General features: G+C 38.9%; 1 protein-coding gene across 1 annotated transcript in view; it reads right to left on the reverse strand.

Annotated features, from left to right (window-relative positions):
• The window catches only part of MYO3A (myosin IIIA), a 103,278-nt gene that overhangs the window by 23,587 nt on the left and 59,528 nt on the right, over positions 1 to 20,163 (reverse strand). Inside the window, exons 17-24 of the mRNA XM_041489108.1 lie at positions 19,761 to 19,971; positions 17,774 to 17,921; positions 10,344 to 10,497; positions 9,035 to 9,123; positions 7,151 to 7,280; positions 4,652 to 4,731; positions 3,956 to 4,033; positions 717 to 922 (exon numbers count right to left, since the gene is read on the reverse strand). Coding sequence (XP_041345042.1) covers positions 717 to 922; positions 3,956 to 4,033; positions 4,652 to 4,731; positions 7,151 to 7,280; positions 9,035 to 9,123; positions 10,344 to 10,497; positions 17,774 to 17,921; positions 19,761 to 19,971 — 1,096 coding nt within the window. The remainder of the gene's footprint in view (positions 1 to 716; positions 923 to 3,955; positions 4,034 to 4,651; positions 4,732 to 7,150; positions 7,281 to 9,034; positions 9,124 to 10,343; positions 10,498 to 17,773; positions 17,922 to 19,760; positions 19,972 to 20,163) is intronic.

Consider the following 20,163-nt stretch of genomic DNA (forward strand, 5'->3'; position numbering starts at 1 on the left):
CTGTTCCCCTCTCATCCAATGAACCTGCAGCACTCTGCTACTAGCTCTCACTTTCTAGTGCACTATTTCTTTTAAGTGCTTCTGTCCAAAGAGGTGATGCTTGCTTCTTCCCAGTTTTGATCTCCATTCCACACAAATTTGTTCTGATTGAGACAAATGCTCAGGGTCTTTATTTTCAAGAGAGAAGTACAGATTTTTGGGGTGGAGGAAGAAGGTAGCTAAAGGAATAATGCAATCACACTGAGTTCATTGCTCTGCTTCTTAACAGAAGTGACTAATACTTACAAATTATATTTTAAACAACACTATGTACTCAATGAACTTTTCAGCCCTAGACTAGGAATCCCAAATCATCATCTACCCTTGCACAAGCAGATGTTGCACAGTGCTGAAGCTTGGGAGCTGGAGAAACTGTGGTATTCCTTGGGTGCTGTGGCTGCAAATTCTTGGCTTTTTTTGAAGTAATGCATTTCTAATACTCAAGTCCTTGAAGCCTGAAAAACCATTCTGTGATTCATCGTCTTCCCATACCCATCAAAAACAGGTTACTAATCCTGTTCCTGAACTACTCTTGGTCATTCAGTCTATAACCTTCTTTGTCACAGGAAGTGTCCTTGTATTTTTTTTCTAAAACCATACCAAAAACAATGCTGGTGCTTAACAAGCCCTGGATGGCAATTGTGGGAGAGAAAAGAGCTTCTTCATGTCAATGTTACCGTTTTATGAAGTTAGCGAAGAGTATACGATGTGAATAACCCTGTCTTCGAATCCGTGCTGTCTCCAGAATTCCCGTGTAACGCAGCTGAACCAACACTTTTTCTTTGTCAAACTTGTTTGCCTGCCGGTCGTTGTTTGGCTTGATGCACCTGACAAAATGGGGCTGGCCAACAACCATTTTGGATAACAAATCCATCAGAGAATACTGCAAAAAAGTAACAAGAGATCTGTCACGAGGATACTTATCAAACTGGTATATAGGTCCATGTGTAGCTGAAATTTTATTTCATATGATCAGAATCATGTCCAAAACCATTTACATGTCATTAAGCTGATACTTTAAGAGTAGATGACCCCCAAAAAATTCTAGCTTTTCTAAGCTACTAGTTTAAAATACTTGTGAGAAACACTGATTCCAAATAAATGTACCAAACTTCATTCAGGACATTCTCACAGATTTCCATATGGAAATCATATATGTCCACCATATGACAGAACACTTACACTCCTTACATTTACTTGCTTATCTTGGAGCTTTGCTAGGTAATTACAGCCATTTTTCTTTTTATTGTTGTCACCTATTTAAAGACCCTTGTTCTCCCAGAGAGTTAATCATCCATCTACGGATGGGAAGTGGAACAGCAGCAAGCCAGTAAATATTTGAATTCCTTCACTAGGCTGGAGGAAACGAAGGCTACCCCAGAAGAAGGGCTGGTTGAACTGCTCTGATCTTGGTGTGTCCTGTTTATTGCACAGACTGATGGTGATACTATAACTGCCCTGCCAAGAGGAAACTTCCAAGGAGGGCAAAGCTAGAAGATCACAATTCCAAAGCTGCATTTTTCCCATCTCACCAGAGTACCAGGCTAGCAGAGGGGATGCCAGCTGAGGGGAATCTGACCACAAACAACCTTGACTGGTGTTTTGAAAAATTGCTTCATGGGAGGATCTTATTAAAACACAAATGAAGAGGCTCAAGATTCAACCTGACTCAACAGAAAGAGGCAGCCAGGAGGTAATGCAGCTCAGCAGTAGGCTGGTTACATGAAACCAGGGTAGGACGTCAAGAGCCATATGTTTCCTATTAAAATGTGCAATTCCCTTCTGGACAGAAGCTGCACCATACAGCAAAGTGCTTAATTAGCTCCATCACCAGTGTGCCAACTGAACGCAAACAAGTAGGACACACTAATGGATATCTTTTTTTCAATGCAGTCTGAGGTGGCATATGCTTTTCTCAGTCACCCATAGATTTCTGTGTATGAGTAAACCAGTGGGGCTGAAGGTGGATTTTCAGTTAAGAGCATTAGCTATCATGATCTGAGCAAGGATGTCCACAGCAGAAAATAGTATCAGAAAAGTGTAAACATACTTAACTCATGTGCAGCCTCTGATGCTAGAAGTGCTGATAATGCACTGAATCATAGACGTTAATTTGAATGAAATTCAATATTTTTTTCCATCTAGAATATTCGAACAGTATATAGCTTTGGACCACTGTGGTACCTAAACTGAAATTATCCTTCACAGTCCATAAAGCTGTGTATCTAAAAAAGAGAGATCTGGCTCCTCATTGTTCTGACATAGATGTAAGTAAACTCCTACAGGTCATAAAATCATAAATATATTGACTTGGAAGGAACTCATCAGGATCATCAAGTCCAACTCCTGGCCCTGTGCAGGACACCCCAAGAATCACACCATGTGCCAGAGAGTATTGTGCAAATGCTCCTGGAACTCTGCCAGGCTGGTGCTGTGACCATTTCCTTGGAGAGCCAGTTCCAGGGCCCAGCTATTCTCTAGGTGAAGAACTTTTTCCTAATATCCAACATAAACCTCCCCTGATTCAGCTTCGTGTCCTTCCCTTATGTCCTGTCACTGGTCACGAGGGTGAAGAGATCAGTGTTTGCCCTTCCTCTTCCCCTCATGAGGATGTTGAAGGTCACAATGAGGTTTCCCCTCAGCCTCCCCTTCTCCAGGCTGGACAGACCAAGTGACTTCAGCTGCCTCTCATATGGCTCCCCTCCAGATCCTTCACCTTCCTCATGGCCCTCCTGTGGACACTCTCTAACAGTTTAATCTCTTTCTTATATTGTGGCACCCAGAACTGCCCCCAGCACTCGAGGTGAGGCTGCCCCAGCTCAGAGCAGAGCAGGACAATCCCCTCCCTTGCCCTGCTGGCCATGCTGTGCCTGATGCCCCCCAGGACAGGGCTGGCCTTCCTGGCTGCCGGGTCACTGCTGGCTCAGGTTCAACTTGCCACGGAGCAGGACCTCCAGGATCCTTTCTGTAGCACTGCTCTCCAGGCTCTCATTGCCCAGTCCCTACACACAACCAGGGCTGCCTCATCCCAGGTGCAGAATTTGGCCATTGTCTTTCTGAATTGTCATATGGTTGGTGATTGCCCATCTCTCTGATTTGTTGAGGTCTCTCTGCAGGGCCTCTCTGCTTTCAAGAAGCTGACAGCTCACCCCAGGTGCAGAATTTGGCCAGTGTCTTTCTGAATTGTCATATGGTTGGTGATTGCCCATCTCTCTGATTTGTTGAGGTCTCTCTGCAGGGCCTCTCTGCTTTCAAGAAGCTGACAGCTCATCTCAATTTAGTGTCATCAGCAAACTTGGTATTCCTTTGAGCTGTGTGCTGAATTCATAATGAACATTCCTTCACTTCATGGTTTGCTGGGAGAGATAACTAAACAAGAGTTGGAAATTCAGAGCAGAACCAACTCTGTGCACCACTTCAGATGCTCTTCACTGCTATTTGCTGTTTTAGTACCAGCAGCACAGCCAGTGCTTGGGAAGGTCCAGAGCACCGCTGAAGGAGCCACAAGGATGAACCCTGGGCAGGCTCTGTCCAGTGACCATCAAGAACTTTCTCTGGAGCTCCTGCTTACAATTAACTTTGCCTTCTTTCTTAAACTCTTAAGGAAATGCTATACCACTAATATCTCCCTTTATCTTCTTTGCTGGAAAAACAAGCAAGTGAAAGATTAATATTGATCGTCATACATCATGATGACAGCAATGTGGCTGTGTAATCAAGTACAGTTAAAGATGAAACATTACAATCTCCTCGAGACATAGACATTTGTACTGCACAGACTGCTGCACCATATATGCAGTTCACAAACTCTAAATAGATCACTACTGATTCTAACTCAACAGGTGCATTTCAAAAAGTAAAAGAATAAACATTTTTTGTACTCTAGAAATATGTATTAAAAGATCTGACATCTTACTCTAAAATAAGAAGCAACTGTCTGTGTTTTCATGCTGGTTGTTTCTCTTGGATGATGTCCAGTATCTCCTGCTTCATTCTATAAAGTTGAAGAAAAAAAATTACACTTTTTATCTAGTTTATCTGCAGTGCCCTTTCCAATGCCCCAAGAAAGCACCCCTCAGAGAACATAAATAATTTTAAAAGTATTCTAAACAGCAGAAGTTACAGCATGATCACTAGCACAAATCAGTTACACCAACACTTTGCTACAGAATATACGAACATTCACACACACAAAGGGCACAAGTTGGTAACAGAGCATCTAATAACTGCCACAAATAACTGGACAATGTCTGAGGTCCTGTTTGTTATTTCATCATCACTGTTAATTTGATAGTTTTCTAAGGAACGTAGCTATACTCCACAACAATATTTTAATTCCTCTTTTTGCTACAATACAGCTGCGAAATAGTATTTTTTTCCCCCTAAAGTCGTTATAAAACTATAGCCAGAAAGAAGGGAAATGTTAGGTTTTTACCTCACGGAAGGAATATGAATTGCACAACACAAAGATATCCAGCTAAACAGAAAAGAAAATGGAAGAGGGAGAAAAACCAAGGCAGGGGTTACTCGCTTACTTTCAATACCAAAACAGCTACTGCCTTTGTAGTTTAAATTAGGCTTCATTGCAGAATCACAAAATCAGTTTTCTTACCTTTGTATGACTGATTGATTTTTGGGAGGTCCACATTTGATAACTGATTGTAGTTTTGCTTTTGGTGTGTGCCAGGTTACCTACAGGAAGATGAAAGAAAGTAACCTACCAAAGTGCTTACACTTCATCTAAAAAAAGAATGATCCTGAACCACCTTATTCATGCCTCCAGTGTAACCATATGATTACAAAGGTCATTGACTTTTTCAGAGTGTGTCCTCATTTCCCCTTTAACCCTTGGGATGGAATGAGCTCTGAAGAAGTTGCATAAACACAGAACGTGACATTTTTTCTCCTTCAACTCATATGTCATCTACTAGATAAAAAAATAAACAAACAGACTGCTGTAGAAGGTAAGCTAGATACATCTTAGAGCATCCATGTGGTTTTACCCTAAGAATGTTAGTGTACTATTCTAGTTCTAATGCTACATATTAGTTTAAAAAAAAAAAGGTGCTAATACCCTTCTCTGGCCCTGAGGAAAAGTGATGTGGCATGACTCAAGTTTATACACCTAAATTCTACTCTTCACTACTCTTTCAACCCCTGGTAAAAATAAGGTTGTATCTTTCCACGAACTTGCTGGAAACCATCACTGGCCTGTCCTTTCTCTGAAGTAGGGCTGGGTATTCCTGGGTGGCTACTAGCTGACATGGACCAAAACTGTCCCAGGGAGGCATTCTAACCATTAATCAGAATGAGCAGCCCTGTGGGAATGTTTCAGCTACTGTTCACTGGCTGTGTTTGGTTTACTAGCACAGACAAAGTCTTAAGGCTCTAACTCTGGAATTCTAAGCCAAGCAATACCTTCATTACGATGACTTTGAAGGACTAGGTGCATTGACATGCTTTACACAGACACTGGTCTTTTCAAGGAATAATGAACATTCTGCTGAGCTTTCCATCATATCTCTCTGTGTTGATAAACTCTAAACATTGCTACATGCTGCCACTGCTTCTGCTAATAACATAACACCTCTGGGATCTCCCTCTCCTCTGGGAGAGCCTGTATCTCTCAGTGCTCAGCTACTATCAGGAAGAGGTGGATAAGAGTTGGAATAACAGCTGCAAATATGTGTCATGGTAATGCATCTGGTATTATGTGATGATATCAAGGCCTAAACCTCCCTGGGGTTCAGCTGAATATCACAGGGTGGGAAGGAAAAAGAGAGGATTACTCACAGCTAACTTTAGCTATCTGAAATGAGGTGTCTACCGGATCCCTGCTGTATTCAGTGGAGAGAGACACCTTCAGAGATTTTTCCCATCCCAAGAGAAACACACCTGAGATAGGCAAGATGGGTTGTACTTTGGGTAATTCTCTAAAATTACTCTGATTCTAGATAAATAACATGGATCAAAACCCTAACTTTTAGTTGGCTATAGCTGGAAGGTTTGAGTCAGTTTTGAAATGCTACACGCAGTGTTTTACAATATTTAACAAGAAGACTAAAACAACCATCAGAGATATCTTGCAAAACACGAAGACTTGGGATCAGTTGTTGGAACCATTTGGATGCTTGCTTGGACTCTATGGAAATTATAGTTTAGTATATTAGCAGATATCAACAAGTCAAAAAGTTCAGGCAAGGGCATTGAGCTCTGCGCTTTCCCATGAACACTCACTTAAAATAAAATTCCAAGACCAAATTTTACATTCTAATAGCAAAGCTCCCTTTGTAAAGAACAGAAGCCTTGCCAAAACCTCAGCTTCTGTAAGTTATGATAACATTTTCATTTCCATTAGGTTCTTCCAATTTAGCTTTTCTATTCTGCTAGAAATATGTCTCCCATGTAATTGTACAAGAAAGTAATGTTGTAAAGTACTTACTGTATGGCATCAATGCCCTCACACAGGGAGTACTACAACACAATAACAAACTGGTTGTAAGGAGAATTACCCGTCATCCTGCAGGACAGTGGAAGGCAGGACACTTTGCAAGGACATAGTTCAAACGAGCTGCAATTTAGGAGTAATTTCTGTAGAGCCAGTTTTATTCCTCCACCTCTACTTACAAATTTCTTCAGGAAGAGCTTATTACAAGGACCCCATCAGTTACCTGTTGTAAAGAACTCTAAGACTGAAAATAGAGGAGTGTCTTCTCAGTCTTTGCAGCAGATGTTAGGAGCCCCAACCTTTGTTCTCTACCACCTAGAGATAAATTGCACTGCAGCAATTTATACATGCCCTGTCCAAAACAGTGACTTACCTGATCCTTCCTGTTCAGTCCCCAGCTCAAGAGATGCACTCCACTCCCTGTCTTGATCCCCTACCCTGAAGACAGGACCCTGAAAGAAGTTTCTACCACTTCCTTACCACTTGACCAGACAAATATCTCCCCTGCAGCTTGAGATGGCTGCAGCTCCATTCCGTATAGATTCCATGGTTGGAAAATGAAGCCACAAAGTGTATAACGTCATCAATCAGTTGTTATATGAAACTTTGCAGTGGTCATCACAAAGGCTGGAGAAAACTCAGAAGATCACCACAAAGCAATACCTGTTTTTGTGAGAGGGTGAGTTACCAGCTGTCGCGTCAGGTTGTTTTCAGATGATCGCAGCAGCAGCACAATATCAGCTGGCAGAGTATCTCTATTTTTGGCTAGGAATCCACTTGCATTATACAGAACCTGTTTAAAAAATGCATTTATATATCTTCTTGGACTTTGAAAATTAATTGTAAATTTAAGCTTTCTGGAATAGGGTTTTTACTTTAACAAGATACACAAATAGTTTTTCAGCCACCAGGCTCACTCTCACTTCTACTCTTCTTTTTTGATCACTGAAAGTTCTACCTTTTCAGTACTGAGATATGATTCAAATCACTAAAAGCAAATCTATAATTCCAAAGTAGCTTGAGACATTTATTTTTTCTAATGCAGCTAGTAGTTTTAACCAGTGTGGACCTATCACCAGGACAAGCGTATTGCAGTCTACCTTTACAGCTGTACAAGTGCTAGTGCACAATTAACCATGCACTTGATTTCAACCACATCACACAGGATTACCTATATGACTGTACAGTCTTTCTGTGCTATTCATATTATGCTGTACTGGACCCAGGACTTCCTAGGGATCTCTGTATTAATTGTAGAGGAAGTTTGCAGAATCACAAACTGCATATTGGCAACTGAAATCTCTCTAAAATCTCTCTAAAAATTCCAAGAATGGTGTACCTAAATCAAAATGTAGCTTCAGGGTTCTATCTTGATGGTCTAGAGATTCACAAGAAAACTTGACCTGTCAGGAAGGGTAGAAGATACTGGGACATATAATTTAGAAAAACCCATTACAGAACAACTCAGCAACAGTCTTAAATGATTAAAAAGACATGTAGAAGAAGAGGAAATAAATTTCTCTCCAGTTCCACAGTAAGCTGGACTAGGGGTAATGAATTTACATGGCAGCAGTAGAGACATAAGTGGGACAGCAGAAGAAACTTCTAATGAAAGAATTTTTCGAACACTGATGGGGCACTGGTGTAATTCCCCATCTTCAGTGGCTGGTAACAAGAATGGTAGAGGGAGACCTGGCTTTCCACTCCTTGCAGTGAGTTATGCTATGCTGGTGAAATGCAACTCAGCTGGAGAGGAGGTTCAGAGGAGTTACAAGAGGCTCTTTGTAGCTGGCTGTCTTACACAAGGGGTAAGGTATTTTCCATCAGCTGATGGGCAGTATTTGTCTCCTCCCAGGCCAGCTGCTCCAGCACTGCACAGACCCAACATGGTTTCCCATGTGAGACATCAGTGCTCACTCTGTACCCTTTAGAAGAGCTCAGAGGGAGGTGGGAGCTCCTGCTTTCCCAAGGCAGGTTCAGGTGACCAGTGCCCTGCTGCTGCAGTGCAACAGCAGCTCCTCCTGTGTTTGCACTGCACCTGCAGCCAATCACCTAGGGAGGGAGGGAGGGAGGGAAGGATGCTGCTCACTGCAGGAAGCAGGGCCTGCACTCTCTGTCTGGCTGATGACAGAGAACAGAACTTAGAAAGGCTTATGGTGTGTAGGAGGCAGTAGAAAGAATGGAGCTGGGTCCTGGTTAGAAACAGTGGCAACAAGCGTGGTGCAGGACTTTGAGGATCTAAGGTGAAGAGCACTGAGTTGCATTACATACCAGTTATGTTTTGGGTCTTCTATAATACAGTCAGTTCATTTACCTGGCGACATTTAAGAGAAATACACTCCTGGTATTGTTTTTTTTTTTTTTTTTGGTTTTTTTTTTTTTTAATGAGGGTAATAACTTTTCAATTTATTTTTGATATGTAAGGCAGTGACAACATTCCCATGTCTGGACTGAAGAGAACTGTTGAGAATCAACCCAGATGACCTCTTCTACTTCCTTCCAGCCTGTCATTCCACAATCCCCAACTAACATCATCAGGTGTCTTACCTTTCCTGCATAATGATAAATTCCAAAGGTTAGATCTACTCTTTTGGGTCTCCAAAAATATTTTGACTTCAAATTATCTTCAAATTTTTCTGAAAGGAAACAAATAGCTTATCTTACTGGAGTTACTGTACAATCATTCTCTTCTGAAGCCGTATCCCTCCAAGGAGATTTCCTGACTTCTCAGCCAATGCAGAGGCACAAAACAGACACTGATGTTTTCAAGGACAGAGATACCATAATGGTCTTGTAACAAAAGACACTGGATAGAGAAAATGGGAGTTCTTGGACAAGTTACTTACTTTGTTCCAATTTTTTAATGTGTGACCTCAGAAAATCATGGAATCATAGAATAATTAAGGTAGGAAAAGATGTCTAAGATCATTGAGTCCAGCCCTTAATCCAGCACCACCCTGTTCACCACTAAGCTATGTCCCCAGGTGCCACATCCACACATGTTTTGAACACTTCCAGGGCTTGTCTTTCCAAGATTTTGATCTACATATATGAAAAAATGCAGAAATCTTTCCTAAGGATTCCTTGAGGAGTTGTGAAGAAACATTCACTGATTGAGTGCTTCCATACTGTAGACTAAAAAGCATGAGGATAAAAGAACAACAAGCTCATATAATTGCTTTAACATGGACATTGTTACTGGATGTTATTAGGTTTTCTGATTGGATGTTGGCTAAAATTCTAATTTGACACTCTGCACATTCAAAAATGAGTAAAACCAGGATTTATCTGCACAGGAATATCACTGAAATAATGAAGTCAATGGTAATTGCAGCTACTCAACAGCACTGAAATATTCAGGATCTGAATTACAATTACTTTAGGTATTTTAATTTTAATTTGTGAATAGAAAACACTCAGAAAACATAATTTGTTGAAAGGCACTGAAGCATGTTTGCAGTCATTACTTTTAAAAAGTATTAAACTTCTTGATCAGATATTCCTCATCAAAAATCTCAAGAGCTAAGCATGACTGAACTTTGCAAACAGTGTTCTTGGTCTATGAACCTAGAGTTTTAACTCAGTTTGATCTTTACTCTTCAAGCTCTGCAGCAAAAAATTCCTGAAGGTGGGAGAACTTTAAACCTGGATCAGCAGCTTAGGTTCATTTGTACTCATGATGTTTCTCTACTTCAAGGACACAACCATCCCAGCATGCATGTCTCCCTCAAACACACTGTGACACTGAAATGGGGGCTCACTAAAAGCATAACTAGCATGTAGTCTGAACTGTACGTGCCAAACAGAAATTGAACAGAAGACAAGCTGTAAAACTGTGAAATGAACAAATACTCACCTACAAGTGTCTGATCTGTTGCTTGTGGGAATCGACTTTCCTCATCCAGCAGAGACAACAAACCCATTGGTTTCTGCAGGAACATATCTAGGAGGGGCCTGTTGTCCTCATATTCTATAACTCTTGCATCAACACCTTCGTAAAGGTATTCATTCTGCAGCAAGAAACAGAAGGCATGCTTTGTCTGTGTACACAGAACCACTTCAGAAAATAATTTACAAACTGTCAATTGCAGCAAATTAAAACTGCATTGAGAAAGTATGCCTCAGGGCTAAAGCCATCAAGGTTTTGCAGAAACAAATGTCAGCTGGGATTTCGGTTTGGAACATGTAAGTTCAATACTCACTCCTATAGCATATTTGGCTAAGTAAGATACTTTACAGGAATAGCAAGAATTAAAGAAACAGAGTTGAAGAAGATAAAGTATATAGTTTGCAAATAGAGACCTCAGGGTCTATTTATTTCCCTGCTCTGAAATGTAGAAAATTTCTTAACCATTTGGAGCTATATTTACATTCCCAACTCATTGCCCAGATCCAAGTGATGGCTAAGATTTACAGAACTGACTACAGGTTCCAGTGTCTTTACTCGTTTGATCACCCTCCTCAAATACATGGAAAAATTCTTAAGTGGAGAAGAAAGGTGCACATACTTTTTAAAAATTAAAAAACTGTGTACATACTTCCTAAGAATAAATTGCCTCAGATTTGCTTCTAACACATTTTCATTCCTTTTAAGGAACTAGGGAAATGTATTCCCCAAGATTTAAAAACAACAGAAAAGCTGATGGTGTGGACTTCTTTGTTTGCTTTTTTTTTTGTTTGGTTTGGTCTGGCTGTTTTTTTTTCCTGAAGACTGCAAATATCTGGATTCCTCGCAGACGAAGGAAAAAACAAAACCCAGATGTGTCTACAGTGTGTTGCGATGGTTTTATCTTGACTATAATTTAGATTATAGCTGGAAAATACAAGAATGACTTTCCTTAATCCTTTAGCAAGGCAGAGGACAGCTGCAGATTTACCAAGAGAAGGTTGCTCTAGGGACTACCACCCCCCATTATTTTTGCTTGAATTAGGTAAAGCAATAGCAGTTTTCTACCACACAATGCTCCTGTTTGTGCCAGGGATGCTTTCAGTCCTGTGCAGGCTGTACTGCGAAACACAGAGCTTTTGATCTACTTTAAAATCATCCCTCTGCCAAAGGATAGGACTTAATAAGTGTTGTATTCATGTACGGTGTTAACATCACAGTTTTGCCGTCCTGAATTCATTGTGAGAAGAATGTCACAAAAATGAATAATGGCTAATATTAAGGAGTTCAAAGACCTCTAACCTTGGAAGACCTCTTCTTATGTGTCATTCACTTGAGTCTGAGTGAGTGAAGAGGGCAACACATTGAGCATTTAAAAAAGAAGTTCACTTTCATATACAACAGAAAAGCACCTATTTCATACCTCTTAATCTCAGAGAAACAGCTAAAGGCATAAAATCAATAAGACTGGTCTGAAAATACAGGCACAAATAAAAATCTGCTGATCCATTTGAAAGAGGACACAAAATATAAACCAAAACCCTTTCAGTATCCAGATTGATGTAATTTCCCAGGACACTCTTCACTCTAAGGATAGGTTATAATTCAGTTTATATGCCACACAAGGGTGTAATCAGTAAGAATCTCACCTACAGCCCCATGAGGACTCCTCATTTGAGACAAATAACATTAACCTCATTCGTGTCTCCCCTGAAGCAGTGGACAGGTGGAGTTTTGCTTTTTTATTTAATCAATGACCTGAGTAGCAGGACAAGACAGGAGAGTAATAAATGTATCACTGATATAGGCGAGAAGTTAATTATATACCTGTAGGAGCTGGTGGCAGAAAGGGAATGAGTCTGTGTTATCTCCCAGAGATAACATGGGAGTAGGGGCAGTTTAACTGAGGGCTACAGCTACACTGACACACAGATGTTCATGGAACCAACTGTTACTGCTTAGGATTATTTAGAGTGCCCTTATCAAGGAGGCAAGAGGAAGAGACTGCTCAGGATGGATCTATCAGAGGAGAGTGTTTCGGTGACACTCAGACATCTTCAAACAAACTCTCACAGCCAACCTGTCTAATCATAAAACTTTTCCAACTACAAATGCTTGTGAGAGAGGCTGGTTTAGAGAGCTGATAAAAGTGTTCTCCTTGAAAAAGAAAAGAACTCTTAGAAGCTGTACTACTATGCTATAACAGCAACACCTGCTCCCCTCCCTGCCCAGGAGCACACAGGGCCTGACCTCCCAGCCTGCAGAGCATGTGACCACTCAGTCTGTGTCCTTTGTGTCTCACAACTGAACGAGTGTCAGCACTGACAGCTTTGGAGATGCTGCCATCTTCCCAGCAGGATAAGAAGGAGTTCACTCCATCACTTCCCACGAGCTCTTGAAGGACAGCTGATGACCAAGCCAGGCACCAGTGTGACAGATGACTCAGAAATAAATGATAATGTACTACATTTTCTAATATAGTGCTGGTTTCAACCACATCATTAGGATATAAGCAGCAAGTATAAAAGCTTTAATAACGGGCATCATAAAACTGTAATGAAACAAGTCTTATTGTTAATAAGACTTGTTAATCTCCTCCACAAGAAAGCTCCACAAAATAGCTACTTGAAATTCTAAAGCATATTCCATTAGAAAGTATTCCTGTGGATGGGATGTCAAAAGGAATAATTGAGTTACACTATTAATTGGGCTCCCATCTCATCTTAGTATTACATGGTATCTTTCCTATGATCAAAACTATGTAACATTAGCTTGTACCGCCTGGTTTCAATGGTAACAAAAGAATTACAAAATGCATTAGGAAATGGTCTTCATGTTTAATAAAGTAATGCCATTTCACCAAGAACATTTTATGAGGACACTGGGTTTAAATGGGGACACCAGGGACTTATTCAGAAGGAACATTTTCCAGCTGAAACTAGAAGATTGTCATGAGAATGTAAAATAAACATAGCATACATTTAATGCAAAAAGTATAATTCTTCTAACTGACAGCAAACTTGCTACTTTCCAAAGAGTTTTAGCTATCTGCCATTACACCTTTTACTTCTTATGGGGGAATGACAAATGAGAAAGGAATAGGAAGGCTGTTTTGCTGGACATTGTGACCTGCAGACCATGGAGCTGACAGAAAGTAACTTACAGCACTATCTAATATGTAAGGGGAACACCTTGAAGGACAGGACTGAAGGTCCAAAAATTCTGCTTTGCTTTATATTGACCAAAAAACCCCCTTGTGCTAGCAAAACAAAAAGCAGTGACTAAGTTGAGAGGGCACATTCTCTCCTCAGCCAGTAGAGACAGGGATATATCTATTTGTCTCCATTGACTAGTGGGAATCTACACTATCTTTATCTTAAACTATATACCCATTTCAGTCTTTCTGTTAAATTAGTGAAAGGGGATTGCATTCAGGCCTAAAAGCCTTTATTCTTAAATGCAAACATTAAGTCAAAAATAAAGAATAAATTCTCTTAATTTTGATTTGAGTTGTCCATGTTGGCCCCCAGACACTCCATTCCAGCTGACACCCTGAGCTTCAGGTTGGGATAGTACTACTGCTCCTTTCTTCTATCCCTGTCACTACTGTGGCCTTTTTTTTTTTTTTTTTTTTTTTTTTTGTGGGCCACACTTTCAAGGAAAGCAAAACTGTGAATGCTTTTCAGATTCAGAAACAGAAAAGAGACTACTGGCAATGAAAAACAATGTCACCTGCAACACTGAAAGTACAATTCAGCCTCATGAGTGTATTTACTATTTGGCTTCATTGGTCAAGTTGCCAAAATATGATTCACCTTCTCTGATGACATAATCACTACTTACTACTATGTGAACATGAGCTGATGACAAACTAAAGTGTAATCAACTGATTAGGCCTCAGCTCAGATCTGTCAAATTTCATCAAATTGCATGTGATATGATATTGAACAGGGCAAAATAGGGAGAGGAATGAAAAAACAATGTATTTGTACATTTTATGTTTCTTGAGAGAAGTATGAAAGAACTTAAATTCTTCAGGCTTTCTTCCTTGGGTAGATCTACAGGGTTCAATGTGGTGTGTTACAGATTTCTGAGGTAGCACAGGGCAATCTGACATGTCTGTCTGGCACTGCACAGGGCTGTGAAGGGACACTAGCATGGGTCCCCGGTGACAGGACAGCTCCAGCAGCACAACAGTCAGGGCTAAGGGAAGTCAACAAAGATCTTGGTGACTTCTGGCATCAGCCTTCTTGTAAACATAACTTCTGTCTTTTAGAGTCTGTGACACAAACCCTTGCATATAAAGTCATTTGTAAAGTCAGGCAGATACATCAGCAAAGAGCAGAGGTCATCCTAGTGTTTGTTCACATAAGTGATATTTTTAATTTTTGTTTACAATTAAAGTACATTACTGGTGTCAACACAGCAGAGTCCTTACAGTGAACAGGAAAGTGAACAGGAAAGATTCTGGAGCCACCTGCTTTCTCAAAGGCTGTTTTTGTGATGTAAAACTGGGACAACCATGTAATAAATAAATGAAAAGTGATGTCTTATAATGACTGTGAATCATACCACAAATCATTCTGTGCCACTGAGTTGTAATGCAGAATAACACATTTCTCACTTCCCGTCTCTGAAAGGGGCAAATTTACACTTGCATGAACTTAATCTATACAGCTCCTTATGCACCCCTGTAGTAATATCTTTGGGGACTGCTACAAGGTAGTATAATGAAGTTTGGTATAATCTGATATAGTGGTTTGATGCAAATTGAGGTAGACAGTCACTTGGTTGGTATTACAGGCTGGATGTGGACACTTGTAATAGAAATATTAGGACTGGTATAAATGAAATATGAATGGGAATGTGAATATAAGCACCAGAAAAAATAGTCTTAAAAGAATAGCTGTGTGATAGCCTGTGATTTGAATGAAGAACATTTGTTCATAACAATAAAACTGAGGAAAGAGTCCCTTACATCAAGAACAGAAGGCCTTCACTCATAAAAACACAATGCAGAGAGTTAGTGAGTGGAAGACCCTCTAAACCTGGCAGCAGGAGCATGACTGTGAGGTTATAGCACATCACACACAACATTCTTATGAGCTCACCAAGGAAATGGACTGTAGGCATAAAAATGTGTATGTTCCAAACAAGTAAAGCCAGATAATGACCTTGCCTAAAGGTTATGGATGCTGAAGTAAATAAGGGTTTGAGGAAAATAATGATTGCTAAAGGCTGTAAGAGATATGTCCAAAAGCTATTTCAGCAAGAAGAACTTAACAGACGTGATGAAGACTTGCCAGCTGCTGTCCATTATTCTATATGTCACTCAGAAATTTTCTTGGCCAGACCATTTGAAGACAGACACCCACCCACACACACCATGGTGTATTCTATGTATCTGTGAGTCAATGAAATCTGTGAGAGAATGAATGGAAATGGGTAAAATTGATGTACTTAGAGATTCTGTAAATAGAGATTACTTTTCCCTTCTATAGAGTCTGTAGCTGTACTAACTTTATACAGGGAGAAATGGGCAAACTATATATTGTCAAAATAAGAAGTTAATTTTTGCCCCCATGTGCTCAGTAACAGAAAAACCACCCTGACCATGGTGCAGCAAAGCACATGCAGGGAGAAAACTGTTCTTACTACACGGTGACACCACAAACCTCTGCAATAATATAGGTCTGGCCAAAAAGTTCTGTAGCAGGATATCTAGAAACAAATGAAGGCAGATTACACTAAACTTGACTCTAATTAAAAAAAAAAAAAAAAAAGAGAAGGAACATTAAAACAATGTTTGGGTGTACAGGAATAGGGCTAAGAACACCAAGGCTGGTCTCTCAGCAACAAAAGGCAACTAGGGAGAATGTGGTCCTGCTGCTGAACAAGTTTGTGGATGACATGGAAAAGGCTGAGATATTCAATGCCTTCTTTGCACTGGTCTTGACTGATAATTCCAGGTCCCTGAGAAAAGGGAGAAGTCTGGAGCAAGGAAGACTTAAACTTAGCATTTAAGCAAAGTGGACATATGCAAGTCCATGGGGCATGGTCAGTGCCTGGTTTTGACAGGAATAAATATTGTTGCTGCAGTCTGTGCTATTTCCATCTCCCAGCTGTTAGAAACAGCAATATCCAAGTGCCCTTCTTTTGTGAACTTGTGCACTTTGGAAAGAAGATGCCCAAGTAATTACAGCAGATCTAGTTAAATTTTCTCTGGCTTTTAGATGATATTAAAACCAAGGAAACATTGTGTCGGTAATCTTGCACATAAATCTATAAAAACAACTACAAGATACAAGACTGAAAGACAGCATTTCCTGAAATAATCGAGAAGAGGATAAAACACTGAGCCATAAAAAAAAAAAAATTGTCATATTACACATAGGTATATACACCTCTAGACTGACACATGCATTTATATGCATGTACACACCTGCACATGCATGTACACACCTGCATACATGGACACATTGCAAACTTGTATCTGTCTCACCTTAAAACAAACAGTGATTAACACTGACAAAATACTCTGTTTCTACTAACAATTAAAATTACAATTCAGGAGAATTTTCATACATGTATCATAAACCAAATAATTTTATTAAAATAACAAAAATATAATTTCACCTATGGTTTCAATTCTGATTGTTCTGCCATGGAGAATTCTGAAATATTTAAATTTTCACCAAGATATTTTTTTTTCCCCTAAAAATGTTATTTCTTAAAATAACAATATTGAATAATGATTAATTTAATTCTCCTGAAATTATTTACAAAGTTGAGATGAATTTTTTTGAGGTTTCTTCCCTCTCCTCTTCAAATTCATAAACTTTTATATTTACAATGCTATTCCTTTTCTCTGCTTTAAAGTAAATTATTTAGGTTAAATCCATCATTATTTAGCTGAAATGATCTAGTTTCTCAAGACGAAAAAAATAATTGTGAGATTTGCAGTTTTTAATAATGGAATTTCAGTGTTCTTTAAGCTTATTAGTAAACTAACATGAATCCTGCACTTTCAAAATTTTGTTACCACTCATTTACTCTTTTACTACAGAATCATACATTACAATACTCATTATTCCTCCAGAAAACAACATTGCATTTCCATCAATCAGATTATCACAGTGCACAGTGTTACGTTGCTTAGTTACTGTAAATTTCAAGTTTAATGCATTTTGTGTTGGCATTTTACTTGCAAATAGCAAGTACTGCTTCAAGGAAAACATACTTAAAAAACATTTTTTATGATCTGCTATTTACCAGCTATCATGGAGAAGGAACAATGTAGTTTCTTGAGACAAGGTTTTATACATTCAGTAATATTGAAAGCTTTATATATTTTATGTGTTTAGTAATACTAAAGCTTCATCAAAATAACCAACACATACCTGTTCCCAGGCAAAGACATGTTGATTGAAGTAGAACTGAATTTGCTCATTGGCAATGTTGATACACAGTTGTTCAAAAGAATTTTTTTTGAAATTCTCAAAGCCAAAGATATCAAGAATTCCAATATTCAAGCCGTCATCATTTTCACTGCAAAGATGAAATATACTTTTCATTGTTGTATCTTTATTTTTCATTAACCACATTCATTACTACTTCACAAAAGGAAATCATGGGCCAAATCCGTACACCAGTTAGACAGGATAAGTTTTGCTGAACTAGATCTCTCTTAAAATGACAATAATTGTTAGTTTGAGATACACAAATGCAGATCAATTCAAAGATTACTGCAATGCAGACCAGATACACAACAACCAAGTCAACTGATAAGTGAATACGGGATGTACAATTTTATTTTTACTCTAATATTTGTAAGTAATTATTCTAAAAAGCTGACTACAGTACAAAAAGAGCATGCAGTTCTTTTTGTTTCTCTTGGAATAACACAGGCTTTACTCACCAGTATCCTGAAATTAAAGACTGTTGTCATTAAGTATTATTTGTTCATATTACTTACTCATAACAATTAAAATTGCTTAGTTTAAGAGTAAAGTAAAAAGAATGACTAGCTAGACCTTTTATGTAGCTAAATAACTACTTTATGCACTGGGATGTGGTATGAATTTAAATTACCAATTAAATTCCAGAGAAGCACTGGAAAAACTTTGCTTTGATATTTTAAGTAGGGCATGCTCAAGATATGTGATCACTTCTGCAACTGGAAGAAACTCTAATACTTATTTGCTGAAGCAAAAAATTAAGAGGATATAATTTTATAACAAACTGAGGCTGACATTAGTGACCTTTGTAGACAAGTAAAATATAAATAATATTTTTTCTATAAAACTTCTTTGAGGGGCTATCTGTAACCATTTTTTAAATAAAGATTTAGGAGATCAGAAATTAAGAATCAGCCTCAAGACACTCATGAATAGCACTTAAACCTCTTTGTGAAGTCCATCTCAAAAAAGAAAGTGTTTCATTGTGGAGAGATCTGAATTTGGTGACTATTTAATCTGTCTCAAAATTACATTTTTGATTAATAGACTGCTAAAATTTATCTGCCCCATTTCTTTTTCAGAACTAATTACATAAAAACAGAAAAATTATTTTACTACCACAAAATCAAGCAAAATTTGTTTGGGTTTTTTTTTTTTATAGTGAGCATTTCAGGTTGAATTTTCTCCCTCTACACCAGCATAATAAGTAAGTATTGAGTCTGAAAAGGGCTCTGTACAGACAACTGAGAGAGGTACACAGGTTAGAATAGCTGCCCCATGTACCATGGATTTTACCCTATCACTTACTTATTTAAGTTCTGTTTATTGTTGCTTTGCTATAGCCAAATACTTAAAAGTTTAGACAAATTTAACTTGCAACCTTGGCTCTTCTCTGATGTTTAAGACGAAAAAATCCAGGAAATGCAGATCTGCAAACCAAAGCTATTTGTATTGATATGGTGTTTAAAATGTCACCTTGTAAGTGTGAAGTGGACAATACCACCAGTAAACGTGTTTAAAAACTATTCCCACACATATATGAAACCATGCTTATACCAACAGAGACAGCAGCATCAGTGTAAATAAGAGCAGAATTTGACCTATGTAATCAACATGACAAATATCAAAATTTTACTCTGAAAAACATACAAAATAAAAAGGGAAAAAAGTAAAAAGAGTTAAAAATACAAAAGAAAAAAAAAGGGTTAAATGAGTAAAGATCAACAGGAAAACAGCAGATGCTTTTGCCAACCATATCTACTGTATTTTCACTATATCCTATGAACGGGACAAACCCTTTTCGACATGGTGGGGTCATAAACGAAAAAGCAGCAGAGGAAAAGAACTCAATTACACTAAATGCTCTAGTGAAAGACAATATTATTACCACAGAAAGAATATCTCTTTATTCTACAAAATCTCCTTTTACCTTAAATGTTTGTCAGGTTTGAGTAAAGTGTTGATGCGATTGACTATCCAGCTGAAGAGGCGCCCGTACAGTGCTTTGGCCATGGCATCTCTGACATCAGTGGCTTTTTCCACAGTGTTGGGACGAATAATTGTTTCTCCACGAGTCACTACACAGTGAGAGGTGAGGGCCTCTTGCAGTTCATCTGCCTGAATACACAGCAGGGATGCACCTGGGAAGGAATGTCACAGGCATAGCTCAGAGACAGATTTTGGAAGGTGACTATGGGAGAAGTACCCAAGTTGTGAGGTGTAAATACCCCTCTCAGTTATAACCCACTCATACAAGTCACTGCTGTTCTCCTTTTGCTCCAAAAAGTCTCAAAGGTCTTTTCAACCTAGTTAATTCTGTGTTAATTCTGTGA

Source organism: Pyrgilauda ruficollis, unplaced genomic scaffold (genome assembly GCF_017590135.1).
Source record: "Pyrgilauda ruficollis isolate IOZ18807 unplaced genomic scaffold, ASM1759013v1 scaffold12, whole genome shotgun sequence".
Classification (NCBI taxonomy): domain Eukaryota; kingdom Metazoa; phylum Chordata; class Aves; order Passeriformes; family Passeridae; genus Pyrgilauda; species Pyrgilauda ruficollis.